Source organism: Bacillus rossius, chromosome 7, assembly GCF_032445375.1.
Source record: "Bacillus rossius redtenbacheri isolate Brsri chromosome 7, Brsri_v3, whole genome shotgun sequence".
NCBI classification, from domain to species: Eukaryota; Metazoa; Arthropoda; class Insecta; order Phasmatodea; family Bacillidae; genus Bacillus; species Bacillus rossius.
This window is the reverse complement of record NC_086335.1, coordinates 39,901,796-39,923,819: the sequence shown is the minus strand read 5'-3', so window position 1 is coordinate 39,923,819 and position 22,024 is coordinate 39,901,796. Positions and strand designations below refer to the sequence as shown.

Here is a 22,024-nt window from a genome sequence, read left to right as displayed (position 1 = left end):
ATTCTTGGCCGTATGCTTCATCATGTCAGCTAGCCACTTGTTTTGTTCCGGCAAGATGCATTCTTTGTTTGCTTTTTTTACGTTTAACACACTACTAAATAGTAATACGCCTTGTTCTGTGGTAATATGTAGCTTAAGTCAAACGGAAAGTTAAATGCTGTATTTTAAGAGGGATTAATAGCCATTGTAAAAATTGTGAAAAATGAACAATCACACATCGGTGGAACGGCGGGGAACGAGCCCTAGACAAATAAACAGCTCTGAAGATGACAATTATGCAGCTTCATTAGAGTAAACATACGAAAAAATTTCTAGTGTAATACTTAAAAATGTAAATATTTTCTAATTGCTTTCTTTTGACTTTTAGGGTAGGCCATTCAAACTTATTTTAAATAAGTAATGTGATAAATATAAATTAATTGTTATACATAAATGCAAAAACAATTTATCAACACAAAATGTATGTCTAATGAATTTTCACATTAATTTCTACCAAAAATTATTTTTACATTTGTTTGGCCTCCTGAAACTGCAGGTCGCCTTATATTCGGGCCAATACGGTATTTTGTTGTGTATGTGTCACATCTTCAGTGTTGTATTTCTAACATGTCATACAAATATAACTGATTGTTGTGTTTCTACTGACTAAAACATGGGTTAGTAAATTTGAAGAGAAAAAAAAAGTTTATTAGGCATATCTATGACCCTGAAAATATAAATGCTCTCAAAGAATTTTTTTTCTACTTTTTCTTCATTAGCTTGAACACAGCTAAAGGCATGCTGAAAAATAATTTTTTTCAACAGCTGGATTTTGCTTACAAAGAGGATACCACTGAACTGACGAGTAAGTAATCTGCACATTCTTGAATTTTGAGCTAAGGTGTTTGTAAATCTTGAACTCGTGGTATTTTAAAAATTTAGAAATTTAAGTGGAAGACAGGAGTGAGTTTGAGCTTGTGCCAGCAGATTTTCACTAATGATTTGCAAATGAGTCTTTGCTGTTAAATTTGAGCCAGGACTTGGGGAAAAAAAAAAAAAAGTTTGAAAGTGATTTAAACTTTTTAATCAAAGTCATTACAGGTGATGAGAGTTGATGTTACGGGTACAACCCAGAAACCGCGTCAAGCCAGTGGAAGACTCCCAACTCCCCCAGACAAAAAAAAACAAGCCAGACTTAACCAGCACTTTTATTTGGAAGTTTTAAGACGTTTTCGAGAGAACGTGTGAAGGAAACTTTGGCGATCAGGTCAGTCTACATTATGACAATGCTCCCGCACACACTGTCTTATGAGCAAACTATTTGTACTCTCGGGTATTGTCGCTCCCCACCCTCTGCTGTATTCACCAGTCCTAGCCTGGTGCGAATCTTTCCTGTTCCTGAGAATAAAGAAAAATCTTAAAAGGGAAGCATTTTGATGATGTGGTGGGGGTAAAAACAGCTTCACAAAGGGCACTGGAGGATATCAAAGTTGAAAAGTTCCAGAGGTGCTTCAAACAGTGGGGAAAAATACTTGACGAGTGCATCTAATAGAGAGTACTTTGAAAGCAACTAAATGAATTTTGTAAAAAAAAAAAAAAATTAATTTTTTTTAGACAAAAAACCACCTGTATTATCACATTTATATTGCCCTACCTTGAATAAACTTAAGACCAATCTTTATTTACTCATTTGTCTGTTCAATACACGCAGTTTAAAAAAAAAAAAAAACACAGATTAAGTTTAAAAAGTAAAGTAGCATAACAGTGCAAAATCAGGTTCAGGGAAAATTATAATTAGATCACGGAATTTCATATGATATTTTGTGTGGCCACACTAAAATACATCAATAAATATACATTCTAACTTAGTTTCATCTACACAACATAAACAATGAAACAGATCAGTAACAAATAACCACTAAGTACAAAATGTACATAAATATTTGGTGTCTTCAAGTCTACAATTAAATAATTTGTATGAGGAAAGCAGTGTCCTGCATATTTTTGGTTGACATTACCATTTAGTATGTAAAACAATTTATGTCAAAAAAACAGCATGATATAAAATACAAAAAATCCCATACAATGTGAAGAAATCATATTTGGTTACATTTTCATAGCCAAGCAGTAATTATTTAGAGAAATCTAGTTTCAAATGCCACAGTTATTTTCTATTATTAACTATGTCGGGACCGGGCCATGGTCGGAACGGCTAAAAAGTTAGATATCCGTAGAAGAAAAAAAACGCCTTTCCCAGCTATACAGTATGTACAGTAATACAACTTTATTTGTAAAAATGTTGCAGTATACATTTCAAACATTTACTGTTGTTAAATTATAAATGAGATTTAAAGAATTCAGTAATGGTTTTTTGTTTCAGTTTTGTCAATCTTGATTTTGCAGAAGTGTCCCTCCACTTTTTTGCCCACAATACATCCATTGGGGTTGCTTTTGGATGTTGCTTGATGTATTTCAGCATAACTTCAAAGGTGTCCTTAGCAGCAGAATGACTTACTACATTGTCACTGGCTGTTTTGTCTTCATCCGAGTCAATTTCTTTCTCGGATTTGTTCTGCACAACAGCGATGATTTGGTCGTCGTTGAGATCTTCATTGGTAACTTTCAAAACATCAGCCTCAACAAGCCACTCTTCTACATGTCATCTGGAGATCACACTGATACACTTGTAGATTTTGTAATGTTTCTGTTGTGTCTGTCTCAACTTCTGTTTCTGTCGAGGTCGGCTCATGATCAGTCTCAGGTTCTTCTTGTTTCATAGATGGCCAAATTTATTTCCAAGCCTTCTGAAGGGTGGTTTGATGAATTTCGTCCCAAGCTGAAGCAATGGTGTAGATAGCGTCTTTGATGTTAAAACTTTTCATTGCCTCAAAAAGGTTACATCCTTCTTCTGTTTTGTCCAACAGAGCCGATATATTTTCTTCAGTATCTTCCTTTTAACCACTCAATGACGCCCTGATCCATGAGTTGTATTAAAGGTGTCACATGGGGCGGTAAAAATATAGCCTTGATGTTTCCTTTCTTTAGTTCACATTCAGAGGGGTGACTGGGAGCGTTATCTAAGAGCAAAACAGCACGAGCAGGTAAGTTTTTAGACTTTAAATGTTTTCTTACTGCAGAGACAAATTCATCGAAAAACCACTCCTTCAAACAATGCAGCATCCATCCGAGCAGATGATTGATTCCGATAGTAAACTGGAAGTGTTGCAATGTTTAGATTTTTAAATATCTTGGATTTTCCTATGATGAACAACAGCATTTTGTGGCATCCATTGGCATTGCTAAAAAGTTGTAATTGTGAGTCTGTCTTTAGCAAGCTATGTTCCTAACACAGGTTCATTGTTAGCAAGAGTGGTTTCTGGAAGCATTTTGTAATTTAGGCCCATTTCGTCTACATTGTAGACTTGTTCAGGTACAAGATTCTGTTCTGTAACCAACTGCTCAAATTTTGATACAAATCCTTCAGCAGCATAATCATCAGCTGAGTGTTTTTCCCCGAAATTATAACATGTTGTATGCCATGATGCAATTTTCATTTATGAAGCCATCCTTTGCTAGCGCAAAACTTTTCTAGATCACCTCCCAACTTTTCATATAATTTTATGGCTTTTTCCTTTACAATGGGGCCTGACAAAGGCGTTCCCTTGCTCCTTTCCTGACAAAACCAGACCCATAACACTTCATCCATATTCAAGTTATGGTTTTTTTCAACATTTTTCTACTTTTTAATGCATGATGTCTCAACTGTCATTGAGTGTTCTTCCAAATCTTTACGGTTCTTTTTCCAATCTTTTACCATAGTCACCCCTACGCCCAACTCAGAAGCTAGCTTAATAACAGACTCACCTTGGTCCAATCTTTTTAACACATCAAGTTTTTGTTGCAGAGAAACACAAATACGTTTTTGAGTTGCCATTATTACACATGTAACCCCACAATAAAGCTATGTGTAGTCGTGAATAAACACAAACAGTATTGACGTTAAAAAACAGAACAGTACAAGATTATAGTTAGAGCACGTTCTACACCAACAATCATGGTTGAACTGACAGTTTGCAACACGAAAATATGTAGACACGTCTTTTTTCAAGTCTGAACAGGCTCACCAACCACAGAGACTAGGTCAGATATCTGGAGGAATTGGTTGTGGGAAGGTCGGATATGAAAAATATAGTTATGCTAAGAGTGACATAGCTCAGTGTACAGCATATTTACATTTGCACATTAGATATAGGTACATAGACTAAGCTGAAACCTGTCAAGTACACCTGTCCCTTGAAGTAATGCTTTAATTTGTTCCAGGAAAACAGAGTGCTAATCAAAATAATATCTGACTACCATTTTAAACAAGACACTGCTCCTGTTAAAATTAATTTACAGCATTAATATATACATACATTTACATTTAAAATATATGTAAATAAATGTTGACTAATATTTTAAGATCAACCCTAAAATTAAATTTTAAAAATTCATGTACCACATTGCTTATGTAATAGGCTTGGGCACTAACAACATTCTGAATTATAAAATAATAAAGCTATTAGTATAAGAGATATTTCAGTTTTAATCAAATATAACATTTCACATTAATATCATTTTTCCTGTTAACTTAATTCCTTGACATTGTTTACTAAATGCATGTCTACCATGATTTTCCACTAGCATATCATAGTATGCGCGAGGTAAACTAACTCTGAAAGCTTTACTCCCAGAGTTGCTGACATGTAGGATGGCGTAAAATAAACGTTGGCTGAACACAGTGATGTCGTCAAAGATAAATATGCAATGAAGGAAGTTAATAACTATTAAGAAAAGAGCAAAATGTTGTTTGTTGATTCCTAACATTATTAATAGGGATGGGATTTTCGAATCTTGGATTCGTCGAATATACCGAATCCTATGGATTCGTAGGATCCGAGGTGGGATTCGAGGTGGGTTTTTAAGAGTTTTAGGTAGTAATTGAAAATTGTATTGCTGGGCGAAGTTTGAAAATTTCGAACCGAACTGAATCCTTACGTTCGGTTCGAAACCTCTTAAAATATATTCGAAAAACCGAACGTTCGTTTAAAAAAAAATTACGTTTTTATAATTTTCTAACCCCCATTTGAGACCATTCACAAAACAGCACAACAAAATTCCATTACTTGTAATATTCCGACTTTTATCGCATAATCGTCGCCTCAACAGTTTCAAGCGCAGACAAAATAATTATAAAAAAAATTATTAATCGTCGCATAACTCGCATAGCATTTTTTCATATAGGCGCGCTTTGTTTTTTGTTTACTTTAGAGAATTTTGTATGCATTTCTCGCACTACGTAATATAAACTATCGTACAAATGCCAAAGGTATTGTATATTATACCTTTAACTATAGTGCATGTACGAGAAGTGTTGTAAAATCACCAAAGATTGCGTACCCCATACGTTAAACTAAAGCGCATGTACGAGAACTCTCGTATTTCGGCAAAACTAACGTGATCAAGTTAACACAAGACAAATGCGGTAGGAAATGATTACGTAAATTACGTATTTTAAATTACTGGAATGTATTTATTTTCTTTGGCCTTTTTGGTTATAACAGTCAGGTACTGAAAATATTAATTTAATCTTGTGTATTAAAAGTACTGGTCCAGTAAATTTTACAGTACGGTACTAAGTTGACTAGCGTAGTCGCGGCAGCCATCATTATTTCTCGTGTTTTTTTTTTCCGACGCAAATATTTATAACCACACTGACTTACGTTACGTTTACAATATTATTGTTCTTGAGGTGATTTGCGATGAGCAGGCTTACGTCCTTACGTGGAGAAAAGATAATGACGACCCAGATGACCCAGAACCACCCCAAAAAATGTCTAAAGTTTCTTCTGACGAGCAGCATTCTTCCAAGAAAACAGCAACTGCAGTCAGCGGGTTTTGTAATGTAGATTGGTAACTTAATTCACATTCGACTTTTTTTTAATGTCCTATTAAAAAGTTTTACTTTTTAAAAATGTTAGGTTATGTCTACCACAAAAATATGTTATGTGGCCTTATGCTGAATGTTCGTCATCTTTATGATCTTATATTTTTTTTTGATGAAGGTTAGTGTACACTGAAAAAGGAAGATAGTCTTTTTGAAATTTAGATGGAACTTCTTCATGAATTAAAAGTATATATATACATATAAAGAAATTAAATGCAAAATGATTTTCTCTAAACTGTTTTCTTTCCTTCATTATTTATTGCATAAACTTTACTTATAAAATATTTTGTAATGTTTTAATAAAGCTAAGCTATATAATGTTTTAATAAAGCTAAGCTATATAATGTTTTAATTTTACATATGGCTGGAGAACCTTTCTTTCTCACCATTCAGTTAAAGACCGAAATGTTGGTGGTCGGTTCATTTTAATTCAAAACAATTATTTCTGTATGAGGTTTGGTTAAAAATTTTTTTGCTATGGTTCGATTCAGTTCGGTTCGAAACCAGAGAACTGAGGTTCGCCCAGCTCTAGAAAATTGTATACCTAAACTGTATTATAAAGGTAACGGAAATAGCACAAACATAAGATAAACTACGCTGCATTTTGTCAATTAGCATAACTACTCGATCATTTCCAACCTTCAATAATATAACATTGCAGAAAAAACGTAACTTTTTTTAAATGGTGTCTGTTATACAAACGTATTTTATTGAAAACATAGGAAGGATTAATTTAACAGAGAATTAGACAGATGCAAACTTACGTGTGTGGTTTTTGAGGTTATTTGTCTCTATTTTATATCAGGTGTATACACTATGCACTTATTTTACAATTTTATAAATACACATGATTTTTTTTAATAACATGTGGTGAAGTTTAGTGTGGGACTGGGATTCGAGATTCGATGACAAACACTGAGGATTCGAACAAGGATTCGGATTCGACCAAAATGTGGATTCGTCCCATCCCTAATTATTAATTTATTATATTCAATACTACACAAGTGCCATTGCTATTGTGCACACTTGAAAATAAAAATTTATGTAAGAGTAAACGGCGGTACTTCAATTTTATTGGCGTCATTGCTTCTAAACCACGCTAATCGAAGAGCTTTACTTCAAGAGACGGGTGTACAATAAAGAAAATTATGGTGCATCACAAACTATATTCAGTGCTGAGGAACTTGTAACTTAACACTTAATATTACAACTCATCGTGAGACTGTTTCGTGTAGCTGGATTTTAAGTTAAACCAGTCACTGTATGCTAATAATGCCACATTTTTTGCACCGATAACACTCATTTCCATTGCACTTGCTGCCCACTCTATTGCATTTAAGTGATACAAGTGCCTATACAAAACAAATTTATCTGTTCTCTTGGCAGCTTCATAGTGAGGGTATGCCAGCCAATCAATAATGTTGACTTCTTCAGTTTCCAAGAACACACTATCTATTACTTCTTTACTAAGCGGAAACTGGGAAAATATTTTCCATATTTTGGAATTGTTTTTGCTTTTGGCTGAATTGTAGTCAACAGGGTGCACACGACCAATTGAATTAAACACCATACCAAGGTTTGTTGTCAGAATTTCATCTGCCATATCATCTTGGTTTGAAAACCCAAAGTGACTGTGATTTAATTGCCCATGCACCAATGTACAGACAGTTCTATGGTAAGTTCCTGGAAATGAGAACTCCACTGGAAACTGTGATAGCTGGATCCCTTTCCGCGTGTCTCTCGTCAGAGGTGCCGCAATGATGACAATGTTGTATTTGGATTTGTTCAGCTCACTTTCCACATCTTGGTGGGAAGGTGAAGATTCGACCGTAAACTCACCAGACTCATTCAAAAGTGTAACTCTAGACACACGAGCTTTGTACAGAGTTGCCTTCGAGGCTTCCAGCAGTTTCTGAGGAACCAGACTGTTTCCTCCGTGTACGGCCCACAAACCTGAGCTGGCTCCGGCAACCGACACTGAACCTACAACACAACCAGTCATTACACTAAGAAGAGTGTTTCTTACGAGTGATTGCTCTGTCAGGAATGCTATGTAAAGATAAAGGTACTTTGAGCACATCACAATCCAAATCTGCAATGATGTAAGCTTGAATTAGTAACACTGCTAAGAACTAAGTAACTTGCATTTTTTTCGTAAGTTGAGTGTTTCATAAGTCTGTGCTTACCAGCAATGTTTATGTTGTAAGTTTAGTTAATAGGATATGAGTAATCCACTTTAAATAAAATATGGTACCTTTGTTCACTAACATGCTACAATGCATGTTACCATTCTCTAATACACTACTAACATAAAATAATGTTGTAAATTAATTATACGAGTGGTTTTATTATAAACATAATGCTAATAGAAAAACAAGTCATCTGAGACAAAAAAATTGGTTTGAAATGCTAATTAAAAAATGAAACCTACTAAGATATGGTTTGGAAAGCTACATAAAATTAAAGCGGCTAAGGTACAAACTAATGCATGCCACCTAACATATTCTTTGGTGCTGAATAAACTTTGATATAAACATGATAACCAAGATGGCCATTTAACGCTATGCTTTTAACAATCTGTCTAATGGCTATGTAATTAGATTTTAACTTGACAGGATACAAAATAATAGCAGCAAGGGTAGGGAGGAACCATGAGCAAGGATAGGAGAATGTTCATTATTGAAGATATTTACGTGGTTGTGATAATCCAGTCTGCATGTGGCTACAATCAACAAGCATATAATCCTAGCAAAGAGGAATCTCAAGCTTAAAACTTGTGTCACTAGCATATTATATGACTAGCTCTAGAATGATGGCAACATCAATCTTTACTGCTCAATGATCTGAGAAAATGGACTTTTAGCATGCACTCTGATGAACATTTTATACATATATCATATTAATTTTTTTTATTATTGATTACTTTTTATTTATTTTTATTATTGACCTAAAGAAGAAATCTGAGGCCTGGTACTACAATTTTATGACCAATCAGATCTTTGCTAAATAAAGTAAATGCAATTTCATGCTTATTTTTGTTCACATAATCACTGTGATGAATATTCTACAGATGTTTATAGATCTAGAGCATTTCCAAAAACACCACTGTGTCATCTGAGCTCCATTCTTCTCCAGATTTTTTATCAAATTTTCACTTCAGAACTAATGTTGAAATTCAAGTAACCACCCTCCACAGTGCTGACCAATGAAACAACAAATGGAAAAAATCACTGTCGTTTGGTGGCAAGTGCATGTTCAGACAGGAAAATACTTTTGCCAGTAGGTGACGTGACCGCTACTGTCCGTCTCGTGAGCCAGTCAAACCAAACATTTTTTGTGTTGTGGCTTCTGGGTTGTAGCAGCATAGAAGGCGAAGATATTACCGACATGACGCTGCAGTTGCCATCATCAGGGAGCAGTTACCTACCAGTAGGTAGGCGACCGCAACGTCGACCGAAACGTTGCTACAACCCAGAAGCCAAGCAACTCAGACGATTGCCGTGAAAGCCTATAATCTTTTATCAAACCTTTTTTATTTTACTGGCTGCCACATGAAAGTTGGCTCTGAAGTGTTAAGTACCTATTTATATGGGGTAAGTGGACAGAGTTATCATATCCACCTCCACTTGCTCTATCTGTAAGGGGCTTTAAATACAAGGGGCAGCCAATGAGATGCAAGACATTGATGGAACATTGGTAGGAGCATCATTATTATTGTAAATTATTTTTATGTTACTAGGCTGTAACTAAAGTTAAAATAGCAGCCTCCAATCAACGCTCAGATAAAATCCCTATTTTCATTTGAAATGTTACCTTTTAAAAAATGCTTGCGAGGATAGGGCATCTACATTAAATGTGTTACAGTAAGATAAATGTAACTATAGTGGATACTTTATTTCATTAATTTTGTTTTGTAGCAATTCCACTGATATTTCTCTCTATAAGCATTTAATGTTTTTTTTCACAAGATGTATGCTACATATCATCTGCAAATTTTTAAAAAGGAAAAGCCAGTATCCATGCAATAACTTTTTGTTTGACTTGTGTTTTGGTCACTCAACAGAAGTTTTTTTTTTTCCATGTTTCTACAGCAATAATACATGCAAATTAACTTCTTTAGTTCCCTCTTTAAAATGTTTATTGATAAAATTCTAGACTTTGGAAGAAGAAAAAACTTCCGCACTGCAAGTGAGGTCCCAAGACACTTGTCTAGCTAACCATGTAGGTATCTGAATGAGAGCAGTGATGTACCGTCAACCTCAGCTGGCAGACTTCAATTTCACAGAAAATTTTTATTTTATTCCTGAAAAGATAAAAAGTAGTGACCATATATGTCACTGCTGGAAAATATTCATTGAAGTTCAAGACATATTTATTTCTAACTTAGTATACATTGATTATTTAAGGTTTCACTTTTAACTTAGTGAAGATACTGACAAATTGCCTTATGCAATTTTTATTATTTACATTTCAAACAAATAAAAGAAGTCTGCTTATTACTCACCAACAAATTCGTGAACTGTGGTATCTTGCCCATAATTTGCAGTAAGGGTCGCACTTACAAGCTCTTCAATAATTTTTTCAGAAAATCCAATATTTTTAAAGCCTCTGTCAACTGAAATGTTCATATATTCCACAAAATGGGGTGACATGGCTTCCAACAGTTCAGGGACTGTAAAAAACGAGCTGCCTTTGCTTTGGAGTTCATAGATTCTGAAATTCACAGTTACAGTAGGCCTACACTTTCTGTTTGGCCACGTTTGATTTTAGTGTAGTGAAAAGTCTTTAATCCAGCATTCTATGGTTCAGCATATTCTGTAATCTGATCAACTGAGCCACTTTCAGATTTTTCAGGTGGATTCTGGTTGTTGACTTTGACCACTAAGTCACATTACTACGCTGCCGACATTTATAGTTCACCCAGAGTTTATTGTTGCTATCAGTTTTCATTTCAGTACTGTTTTTACTGTGGGTTACATTTCACAAGTACATATCTGTAATGATTTTATGAAAAAGACCAACACTCATTTACTGTATATAAATTTTTCTTGTGTATTCCCACTAAAACTATATTTACGTTCAATAATCCAGCAATGCAGTGGTTTCAAACATGCTAGATTAAAGACTTTTCTATGTAATGTCAAAACAAGACCTCTACGAGGTATGGTTTTCCAAGGCAAAATATCCAGTAATGTATAAGTAAAAAAAAAATATTCAAATATACACCTCTATTATTAGTTGAGTAATTTGGCTTACAAATATTAATATTAATATATGTAACTTCTATGAAGCTTTGTGCTGATATTGTCCAATAATGTAATAAAATGATTATGGAATGGTTCCTATTCCATCCCAATTCCCCTGTAAACTAAATTTTGCAAATACCGTATTGGTCCGAATATAAGGCGACCATTTTTACATAAACGAGAGATGCAAAAATTGGAAGTCGCCTTATTTTCGCACCCAAGACGTCAGAACCGCAAACATTAGTTCCAAGCTGAAAGCTACAGTAGAAACATTGTTTAACAAAACGTTCACGATTTTTTATATTAACTAAAACTTTGTTACCTCACACGGGGAAAAACGATAAATCCACCTAATATTGCAGTAATTCACAATTGTTTGAAGTTGAAAATTAAAATATTTGTTCTTGAGTAAAAACGTGAATGTTGAAGCATCTCAAAATGGCAACCTTTTATTTCACAATTCATATTTGTACTTTGTGTACAATCGCGTGTTAACATTTACGGTAATTTATCTTCAGATTTTTAATGGAAATATTTGTACTAAAATATCACAGTTATTTTCAGAACGATTGTTTACGTTTACAAACATTTCGGATGTAATGTTTGGAAATTCACGGCTGCCAACTGTCTTTCCACAATATTTCTTTGTTGTAAAACGAACATTGCCGAACACGCACGAAGACGCCATATTAACAGGAATTTGGTACGTTGCTTCAAAAGCTATTTTAATAATCCACTCTTTATTTATGTAAAAACCTTTCATAATTATAATAGATTATTCTTTCAAATTCATAGAACAGACTCTCTCTGTCAGAGAGTAATATGGACAAATATACGCGGTCACGTAACCGAAGTTATTCATGGCCGTAAGCTTCATCATGTCAGCTAACCACTTGTTTTGTTCCGGCAAGATGCATTCTTTGTTTGCTTTTTTTACGTTTAACACACTACTAAATAGTAATACGCCTTGTTCTGTGGTAATACGTAGCTTAAGTCAAACGGATAGTTAAATGCTGTATTTTAAGAGTGATTAATAGCCATTGTAAAAATTTTAAATTCGTAGATACAGTAAACTGTGAAAAATGAACAATCACACATCGGTGGAACGGCGGGGAATGAGCTCTAGACAAATAAACAGCTCTGAAGATGACAATTATGCAGCTTCATTAGAGTAAACATACGAAAAAATTTCTAGTGTAATACTTAAAAATGTAAATATTTTCTAATTGTTTTCTTTTGACTTTTAGGGTAGGCCATTCAAACTTATTTTAAATAAGTAATGTGATAAATATAAATTAATTGTTATACATACATGCAAAAACGATTTATCAACACAAAATGTATGTCTAATGAATTTTCACATTAATTTCTACCAAACATTATTTTTACATTTGTTTGGCCTCCTAAAACTGCAGGTCGCCTTATATTCGGGGTCGCCTTATATTCGGGCCAATACGGTATGCTGATTATGACAATATAATGCATATTTATGAATTATTGTGCGCCTACCCATGCACACGTACGATAAGCAGAGGTTCAGAAAAAAAACTCACGTGATTTAAAAACTGCCCAAAATATATGAGCAGGGTCTGTTTACATAAAGCATTTAAGAATACGCTGAGGGTGGCCAATAGTTCTGTTTCCATATTTTGTTTTTTACACTGTTTTTTTTTTTCAGAAAAGTGAAAATTATTTAAACTTATGTTTTTAGAATAATGTTTTGGCATGAAACATTCAGAACAGATTCTTGAGTGTATCACCCTGGGCCGATGCTGACGCCTGGGGTCAAATTTCTAATAAAAGTAAGTCCAAAAGAATACAAAAAATTTTTTTTAACTAGGCCTGGCCCCAACCAGCAGGCGTGAAATGATCTATTCATTAATATCAATTCATTTTTGTGAGATGCCGACGACGTGACAGAACGCGGCGACAATCAAGCGACAACTTGTTGAACAACGAAGTTGTCTTCCCTTACAAAGATGTATCAACCGACTAATCACAAAACAGAACCAGGTACATAATCATATAAATAAAGTGCATTTCAAACATTAAAATTTGGAAAGTAACATCACACTACAGCATGGCTCGTCCAGATTGGCTGGTGAGACTGTGCTCCGCGAAAGTTCTAGTTCAATACTGTGCAGTCATGCATCTATGTGCTGGGTTTCCCCAACAACGCACTATCTTGAAGCGTGAAAAATGTTTCATGACCATATCTCGCCCGAGTCTTCCTTTCTTTTTAAACCTCACTCACCAGAATATGCTTCAAAATCGTAAAAAACCATCATTAATACATATGTTAATTTTAACGGACCAAGCAAAATAGAGAAAATAATAAAAAATAAAAATCCATTCATCTTTATGCAAAACCCAACCAAAAATAATAATTAATATTCAAGCACAAACAAAATATCTTAAATGCCTATGCATAACATAAGAAAAACAAGAATAAATTAATTATGAAACCTTACGAAAACATCAGCAACGTAACACATTCTCAGTTACAGGGTTGTTAGTAGCAGGAGGCAGGAATTAATGCTATGTTTTACAATTTGGCCAGGGAGGATCAGCATTTATACTTTAAATCCTGGAAAAATCATGGAAATTCCCCATTGATTGTAAATTGAAGGAAAAATATCATACTTCAATCTCCCATCACCCAGACTGTTGAAGCATTTTTTTTTTCAGATTGAGTTTTAGTGGGCGTAGTCATACGCACTATAGAATGGTGTATGCAAGGTTTTGGGAGGCATAGAAAGAAGTAAATAAAGTAGAGAGAAAACTTCAACTTTGGGGATGGTGAAAGCTGAATTCTCGAAAACAGCTGGGTCAATCTTAAATGCACACTTCCACCACCCGCCTGAACAGCATTGTCACTGGCCTAGTGAATAATTGTAGGCATGTGTCAAAATATAGAAATATTGCTATTGATAAGTAAACAGTATCAGACACCACCAAAATCAAACACAGAAATTCACTAAGACATTAAGTCAAGGAAAAACTTTTCTTGAGATGGTGACAATCTAACTATGTATACATACCAAAGAGTCAAAACATTATTTCAAAAGTTTTCAGTTAAGTCCACTGAACCATTTTATGAAGAGAAAACTCAAAAATATTAGTCAACCACATATAAATTATTTTTAATAAGATAAGTTTTAATAAATTTAGTTTTGAAACACTTGTGATGATAAGTAAATGTGATATTAAAAGAAAAATTATATTCAGATGTAAAATGTTTTAGAGAAGTACTTTTAGTTCCCATGTATTTAATGCAATTACAGTTAAAAACTTAAAATAGGTACATTGGGTTATTTGGCTATGTGTCTAAGCAAAATAAATCAAATTTAAGTTTTATTTACTTTTGTCGCTAAACCAAAAATGACGAACTAATCAGTTAAAATAAAAAAATGAAACAATTTACAAAAAAAAATAACACTATCTAAAAATATAGATTGTAAATTGAGATTTTAATTTTTAAAAATGTAAAAGGTAAAGTTAACATATATATATCTTCACACACATATATAGGTATAAATTTTTTTTGTTATGTTCTAAGATCAACTCAAGCAATGGAGAAAAAGTGACAGTAAAAAATTTTTGATGCAAGTCGCAGAAAACACGTGACATGACTCAAAATCACAAGAGCATTAAAAAGTAGCCTGGATTATCTGGCATCAGAAATACGTCTACCAAACACAAACACAGTCTGTGCACGGACTCACGACAGAAGCACAAAATCACAGAACGAATTAAAATTTTGACCACACAATGCAGCACAGTAATTGCATTATTGCAAGTGAATACAGTTAATAGTAGAATCTACACAGTGTTCCAGTCATCTGCAAACTGTCATCATTTAGATACAGGAGAAGATCTTAACTGCAATAGCCCCTTGTATTTCCTGGTTCAAAGAACTCTAGCCCACACAGACAATACGTACCACTCCAATAATATTGTTACGAACGTGACATTGGCCGGGACACGTGCAGGTGCAGAGTTGGCTGACGGCTGCCGCAACATGATATGTGCCGCGCGCGCCTGGAAGATAACAAGGATTGTCGCTTTCTCCCCTCCTTCCCACCACTCCCTGCGCGGCACCCTGCCTTTGACACGTAACTGACACCGGACAGCTGGGAGTTGCGCGAGCCGCCGACACGTGTTTCGAGAGATTTCTACCGTCGTGTCGGCGCGGAATTACGCGACGGGCCCCGGTCGCTCTTGAGAGTTCTGGAATTGCGCCGGGGCCTATATATATGCCCGAGGACGTCAGGGGAGGGAGTCAGTTCGGAGTGTTCAGTCGGGAGTTCTCCCGTGGCAGAGTTTCCGGGCGATAGTGCCGCGGGTGCGGCAGAGTGGCGAAGTCCTTGGACAAAGGTTCCAGGGCAGGGAGTGAGTGAGTTCAGTGGAGTCGGGAGTTTTCCCACGGCGGAGTTTCCGGGCGATAGGGTCGCGGGCACAGCGGAGTCCCGAGCGAAGTTGCGAGTGAGGCGTCAAGCGGATCCTCGGCGAAGGGGAAGTGCGTCTGTGGCGGCGGAGTGTGGCGACGGGGTTCCGCGGCGGAGACCCACGAGGGGTGCTGCGGTGAGAGTTGCGCCAGAGGTGCGGCCCAGCGAGGTGTGCGGTGTGCAGAAACGAGTGACTGGGGAAGCAACATTATTTTTGAAGTGCAATTCATATTAGCAATTTTAGAAGATTATTTGTAAGTGACAAGTAGTGGTAATAAATAAAACTGTGTGTGTGTTAAAATCTTTAATTGGGCTATCCTTTATGAACCCGCAGTAAATCGTAACAATATGTATGTGGTTCGAAGTGTATCTTGTAAACTGGCACATCACTGATTATGAAAGGGGTTGCCTGAGCAAATACAATATTTTTTTATGCAAAGCCAATATCAAATCAAATTTCTGAAATATTTGCAAATTCAAATCTAACTATGTATATTGTCCTTGGCAAAGCTGTAACACACTTGTTTTATATAATACAGGATTGGTGGAAAAAAAAATTATCATTTAACATTTTGAATATTTGAACTGATTATGTGATTAACAGACTGGACCCTATGAATAACATAATTTAATAAAAATTATAAAATAACTATGCACAATATTAAAATTGACTATTCATAAAAGCAAACGGAGTGCCTTCTTTTGACATTTTTAAGTAACTTCGTTCAAGCAATACATACCTATACAACAGACAAAAAAAAAAATCTTTTAATTTTTTTTATGGGCGAATCTTAGGCTTCTGATGTTTTGTAGCTTTGCATTTGAACTGAAGCTTCAAATTAAACAAACATCAAATTTCCTGGCCAAGTCAAATTTAATATTATAAAGAGCTTTGAATGATTTGCTTAATCAAATCAAGGCTTCGCACATGCCTACCAAATAATAACATTAAACATGTAACAAAATGAACTAAAAACTGAATTTAAAACACCACATCAAAAAGTTTGTCATGAGAAAAAAATACCTTTCAAACTTGGTGAGCATATCATCAATGTAGTTGTGTAGCTTCATTGGACCAAAGCCATACCTCCACAGTAGCTTAGCAAGATTTATTACCATCCACTTGCTCTCAGTGAAAACAAATTCTTTCCCATCAAACAAGCCTACTGTTGAATCAGCTGTTTTACGTTTCTTCAGTCCTGAGAATAATAAAATGTAAGAGGGATATTGTGTTTTAAGGGCTCAAATCAGCTGAAATACAATTCGACAAACACAAACATATAGTGCATTCATCGGGTAATGTAGTTCAGCTGCTCTGTTGCACGGCAGTCTGCTGTGTGTTTAAGCAAGAAAATTCTCGCTTCTACGCAAGCAGATAGGTGACTTTTACTACGATGACTTCAAATACAAATAACAGTACGTATGCTACCGATTAAAATAAAAACTCTGAGGTGAGAAATCATCTGAATCATAACCACACATTATGTAACTTTTAAAAATAATTTAATACTACAAAATTTGTACACACGGAAATAAGTGAACCTCTCCTTATAAAAAAAACATTGCTAGCAGTAATTCAGTCAGAAGCTACAGCGCTGCACAGCTTCAGTGGTGCTTTGCCTACTGAATGTGCCAGTAAAATTTAAAAGTTATCATGGTAATAGGAACCAAAATTTCAAGTCCATGTCTCCAAGGTGCTGCACATGTTCGGCCTCGGAAAGTGATGGAATTAGACTGAAACGAGAGGTGACCACAATGGCCGCTGGGTGGCATACTCACACCACTGGATTTAACTTAGACATGCCACAGACCTCATGAAAAGAAAACATAAATACACTTGTGACATTAATACGAGTCCCCTCATAGCAACATTGGTCTTAATTTTGTTTATTAAGAACTGTGTCAGCTTAAGGAGTGTTTAACTCCTCTTCCGAATTAAGTTCGAGTTGTTCCTCTTTGAAAAGTTATTTATTGTTCAACAACAGCCTCAAGACATCTACTAGGCCAAGAAAGAACATGTAACACTTGGGGTGAGAGAAAATATTAAATGAACAATTATTATGGAATCAAGAAATTAGGGGTGCGACACACTGATTCTACAGTGTTGCCTCCCCTCTTCCTGGGTCGGCGGGCACGCTGTTCAAAAATTACTTGCACACATGGGATATGCATTCACATGCACACTCCCGAGGAAAGATACTATGAAAGGGGTGGAAGGGTAGAGAGGATCGGAGCTGCATCTGGCTCCTAATGACACAGCCCTTGGGACTTCAAAATTATATTACTTTATTTTAACAAAGATCAACATTTCATAGCATATGAAACAATATTGAATATAATGAATTATTGTAAACTGTTTTTTAATAAGAAAAAATTATTTTCATGAAGGATACAATTAAATTTTTGTGTAGTGAATTATTTTTATATACTGCATCTATCTATCTTAGTAAGGGTAAATATTTACTTGGGCGGTATTTCCGAAAAAAAATGTTAAAAATCCGAAAATACCTTTATATAATGCTCTTCAACTTCCTCTTTTCATTAAAAGCGGCGGAGATTAGAAATTCCAAATACTTTAGGAGATATCGAATTTTTAAATTTCTTCATATGTAGTTGAGCGGTATTTGCGAAAAAAAATGTTAAAAATCCGAAAATACCTTTATTATATGCTCTTCAACTTCCTCTTTTCATTAAAAGCGGCGGAGATTAGAAATTCCAAATACTTTAGGAGATATCGAATTTTTAAATTTCAGCACAAAACCAGCGCATTCCTGTGGCGTGCGTGGACCATTGTTTCTTGTTTACGTACGAGTATTTTTTTTTATTGGATAATGATGTCACGTGATTGTTCGTGATAGGCCAGAATTCAAATTAACTAATACGTGATTATTTAGTTCAATTATTGTTTAAAACGGTGTTTAATTACCGCCTCCAACTTAGGTGAGTTTTTAACGTTTCTAATTTTAAAGTCTTATTTGTTATTTTGATATTGTTGCGCAAGTAATAAGTAACAAAAAAATTTACCTCAGTTGTTACTGTACATCCTTTGTTACGGGTTTGTTAGGTAAGGTCAGTTACATTATAAATAATTTAAAACTAAGGAATAATTAAAATTAATTCACATTATTTTTAATATCACCTTAGTTTGAAAGTATTTATAATGTAACTGACCTGACCTAATCGACCATTTTAGTTTACTGTTCACCCTTTGTCCGGGTTTGTTTGGTCAGGTCAGTTACATTATAAATATTTTAAAACTAAACAGCCATTAAAATTAATTCACAAAATAATTTTTAATGTCGGCTTAGTTTGAAAGTATTAATAATGTAACTGACCTGACCTAATCAACCATATTATTAATTACGCATTCACGATTCACGTATTCACGTCTCACGAACACACGGCAAAATAACAAAAATGGCGCCGCTCGAATGGTTCCACAGGTCTTGTATTGCAAAATTAAAAAATTCGATATCTCCTAAAGTATTTGGAATTTCTTATCTCCGCCACTTTTAATGAAAAGAGGAAGTTGAAGAGCATAAAATAAAGGTATTTTCGGATTTTTAACATTTTTTTTTCGGAAATACCGCCCAAGTAAATATTTACCTTAGTAAGTAATATGACATTAAGACCCAATCAAATTTGACTAAATAAACAAATGTCAAATCAAAATCTAACAATATATAAATGCATCACACAAACATGTGTACACACACAGATAAAAAATTGAAAAGCATTTTTCCTTAAGAAAACCAAACAAAATAATTTTGAAAATTATTCTTTGTATAAAAAATTAAACTTAAAACTAATTAAAATATAATAAGCCCTAGAGAAATTAACAACTAATTTCTGTGTCTTAAAACCAAAATTAATTTTAATAATAGAGAAAAATTACTTGAAAGTAATTAATTAAAACCAGAAAGTGACTTACCTAATGTTTTTACAAAGTCCACCATATACTTGTTTCGAGGATGTATAATGGCTCCTCCGACTTCATAGTCCCGTCCAGCCATTTGAAGTGACGCTAATCTCCCACCAATTCTTTGGGATTCATACAGGTCAATCTGAGCTCCATTTGACCCGAACAGTTCATGCAGAAAATAGGCTGCAGATGTTCCACCAATACCTCCACCAATTATAGCTGCAAAATTACGACAAAAATATACATACTTAGTAGCCTAAGGGATTATATCACAATAATTAAATATTTCTGATGTATAAAATATAAGAGCAAAAAGTATGTCATCGGGATGTTCTACTAGCACTTACATTAGATCCACACCCAATATGAATTCATTTTGGCAGAACTCAAATTCCGGGATTTATTCTTGGCATTGATAGCCTGGAGGCTAAGTTAAAGTAATTATTGAACAGAGCAGCTTACTGAAACTAAATGAGGTAAATAAACAAAACAAATTTCCTCAGTCCCTTCCATAGAATAACACTGTTTTTTTGCAGAAGGGCCATTGAAATATTACAAGCATTATTTTTGCCAGACAATGCACTTCACCACACCAATGATTTGACAATTTATAAAAAAAAAAAACCCAAACTCTGCTTTAAAATCTTTAAAAAGTTTTTATTACTTCCTAGGGCCCACTCAGGTAGGAAATTGAAAGGGGCACCTACCTGCTTGCTTCTACTCGCACAGTTTAAGCCAAATTTGTGAGCCCCAACTCAGACCCTCACCTTGTTAGAAGCAATACCGCACTAGAAGCACCAGCGAGTACCACACTTATAATCCCGCCTTACTGACGGACCACCACCACCCCTGACTAGGCGGGCCATTCTAACATTATGCCACAATATCACATTTTTAAAAGGTTTTACAAGATTAAAAATTAACTCTTCAGGAGACTTATCAAGCAACATTTAAAGAACAAAAAACTTGTGAGCACGGAGCCCATGCAAGACAGAAGTGAAATTTCTTACTGATTAGGTCTAGATAGAGATAAAGTAATTAAATTTTGAATCACACTATTCACATAAAAAAAAGATACTTAAAAAGTTAATTACACAAACCAAGAACTCTTTTACACATAAATACATAAATTGCAGATACTTAAAATAAAATAAATATGGTAGCGTCAACCATTAACCATTACGAAAACTCAGGAATAGACAAACAGCGTTATGAGAATTCCGTAGCATCACTGTTGCGTCATTTCTACCTACCCCTTGTCGACTCTCCATCCAACCGCTACAACTAGCATATAGCATGATACACTACGTAACTATTATCCCCCTCTTTAACCTCATCCCATTCGACCGCTAGTGCATGCATTGGAGTGGCATCGCTACTGAAGTAACTGGTTCCCCCACCACGTACTTAATTACTCCCCTCAGGTGATTGGAATTTTCGTAACGATCGAAAATTGTATGTAGCCCCTCATAAAAAAGTTAATTACTTTTATATGAAACGTTGGTTTTCAAAATAATAAGTTATATTTATTTACACAATATTAAAAAAAAAAAAGACATAATAGTGGATGGGGTTTGGCTTGTTTGTTTGTGCGTCGTATCATCAAGATTTACAAGTTTAGTTCAGAAATTGTAGGCCTATTGTAGAAGATTTATTTCACATGTATTTCACAAAAAGTATTGCATATTTTCATTTGAAATAAACTGAAAGGTTCGCATTTAATTCTAAAATCAATCAATCCCAATTGTCTTAAAAAAAATTAAATTGGAAGATTTACCCACCTATTTTCGGTACTTTCGTCTCGCAATAAATAACCTGCAATAACGAGATGACTGAAACGCAAAGAAACCCTTTTAGCGAAAACTTCATCTTTCATTATTTAAATAAGGGTTCAAGAAGTCCGCCGTCCGCACCAAACACATTACGCTCTTTCAGATCTCTCATTAGTGTTGTTTATTTTACGTTCGATTTAATCAGAATCATAGAACAGTATCAGAATACTATCACCAGCTGTACGGTCACGCAGCTTTTGTGACGGGAAGCCATCATTTCACAGACGAGAGAGCCACACCCGAAATTCCCCGAAGTTCATGCTAGCTTTTTTTTCTTTCAAAATAACTTTTTAATATGTAGCTATCCAGGGTTAGGAAACCATTTACATGATTTCACAGTATCTTTAATGTAGCTATCCTAACCAAATCAACCGTCCACAATGTTTTAAAGTATTTATAATGTAGCTAACCTAACCTAAATGACCATTAGTTATCAAGAGTTACAATGAACAAAACAAACCGAAGATACACGATCGGGATTTTGGCTCTCTCGGCTGTGAAAAAAAACTTCCCTTTTGAGACACCATAGCAACATAACATGGCATAGTCATCGTGAAATTATAAAGGTGGCTTTTACATACATATAAGTCTGTTTAACAATTCGTGACGTC

General features: G+C 34.9%; 1 protein-coding gene across 5 annotated transcripts; it reads right to left on the bottom strand.

Moving 5' to 3' along the window:
- Nucleotides 1-1,040: 1,040 nt before the first annotated feature.
- Nucleotides 1,041-21,697, bottom strand: LOC134533869 (prenylcysteine oxidase 1-like). 5 transcript variants are annotated; one of them, XM_063371579.1, is made up of 5 exons: nucleotides 21,363-21,697; nucleotides 19,591-19,800; nucleotides 16,684-16,858; nucleotides 10,470-10,678; nucleotides 1,041-7,948 (listed from the first exon to the last, which is right to left on the bottom strand). In XM_063371579.1, the coding sequence occupies exons 1-5, from the start codon at nucleotides 21,448-21,450 to the stop codon at nucleotides 7,170-7,172; spliced, it is 1,461 nt and encodes a 486-aa protein (XP_063227649.1). In that variant the 5' UTR covers nucleotides 21,451-21,697; the 3' UTR covers nucleotides 1,041-7,169. The 5 variants fall into 5 exon arrangements, with proteins under 5 accessions (XP_063227649.1, XP_063227652.1, XP_063227653.1 ...); XM_063371582.1 differs by lacking the exons at nucleotides 16,684-16,858; nucleotides 21,363-21,697 and having other exon boundaries at nucleotides 19,591-19,677; XM_063371583.1 differs by lacking the exons at nucleotides 16,684-16,858; nucleotides 19,591-19,800; nucleotides 21,363-21,697 and adding an exon at nucleotides 11,534-15,116 and having other exon boundaries at nucleotides 10,470-10,637.
- Nucleotides 21,698-22,024: the final 327 nt, after the last annotated feature.

Bases quoted from the DNA above. Each gene is read 5' to 3' on its own strand.
- LOC134533869 (XM_063371579.1), bottom strand. From the start codon at position 21,450: ATGAAGTTTTCGCTAAAAGGGTTTCTTTGCGTTTCAGTCATCTCGTTA. The intron at 16,859-19,590 runs GTAAGTCACTTT...TATTATTCTCAG, and splicing joins GGACTTTGTAAAAACATTAG to GACTGAAGAAACGTAAAACA. The intron at 10,679-16,683 runs GTATTTTTTTCT...TGTGAATTTCAG, and splicing joins ATGCTCACCAAGTTTGAAAG to AATCTATGAACTCCAAAGCA.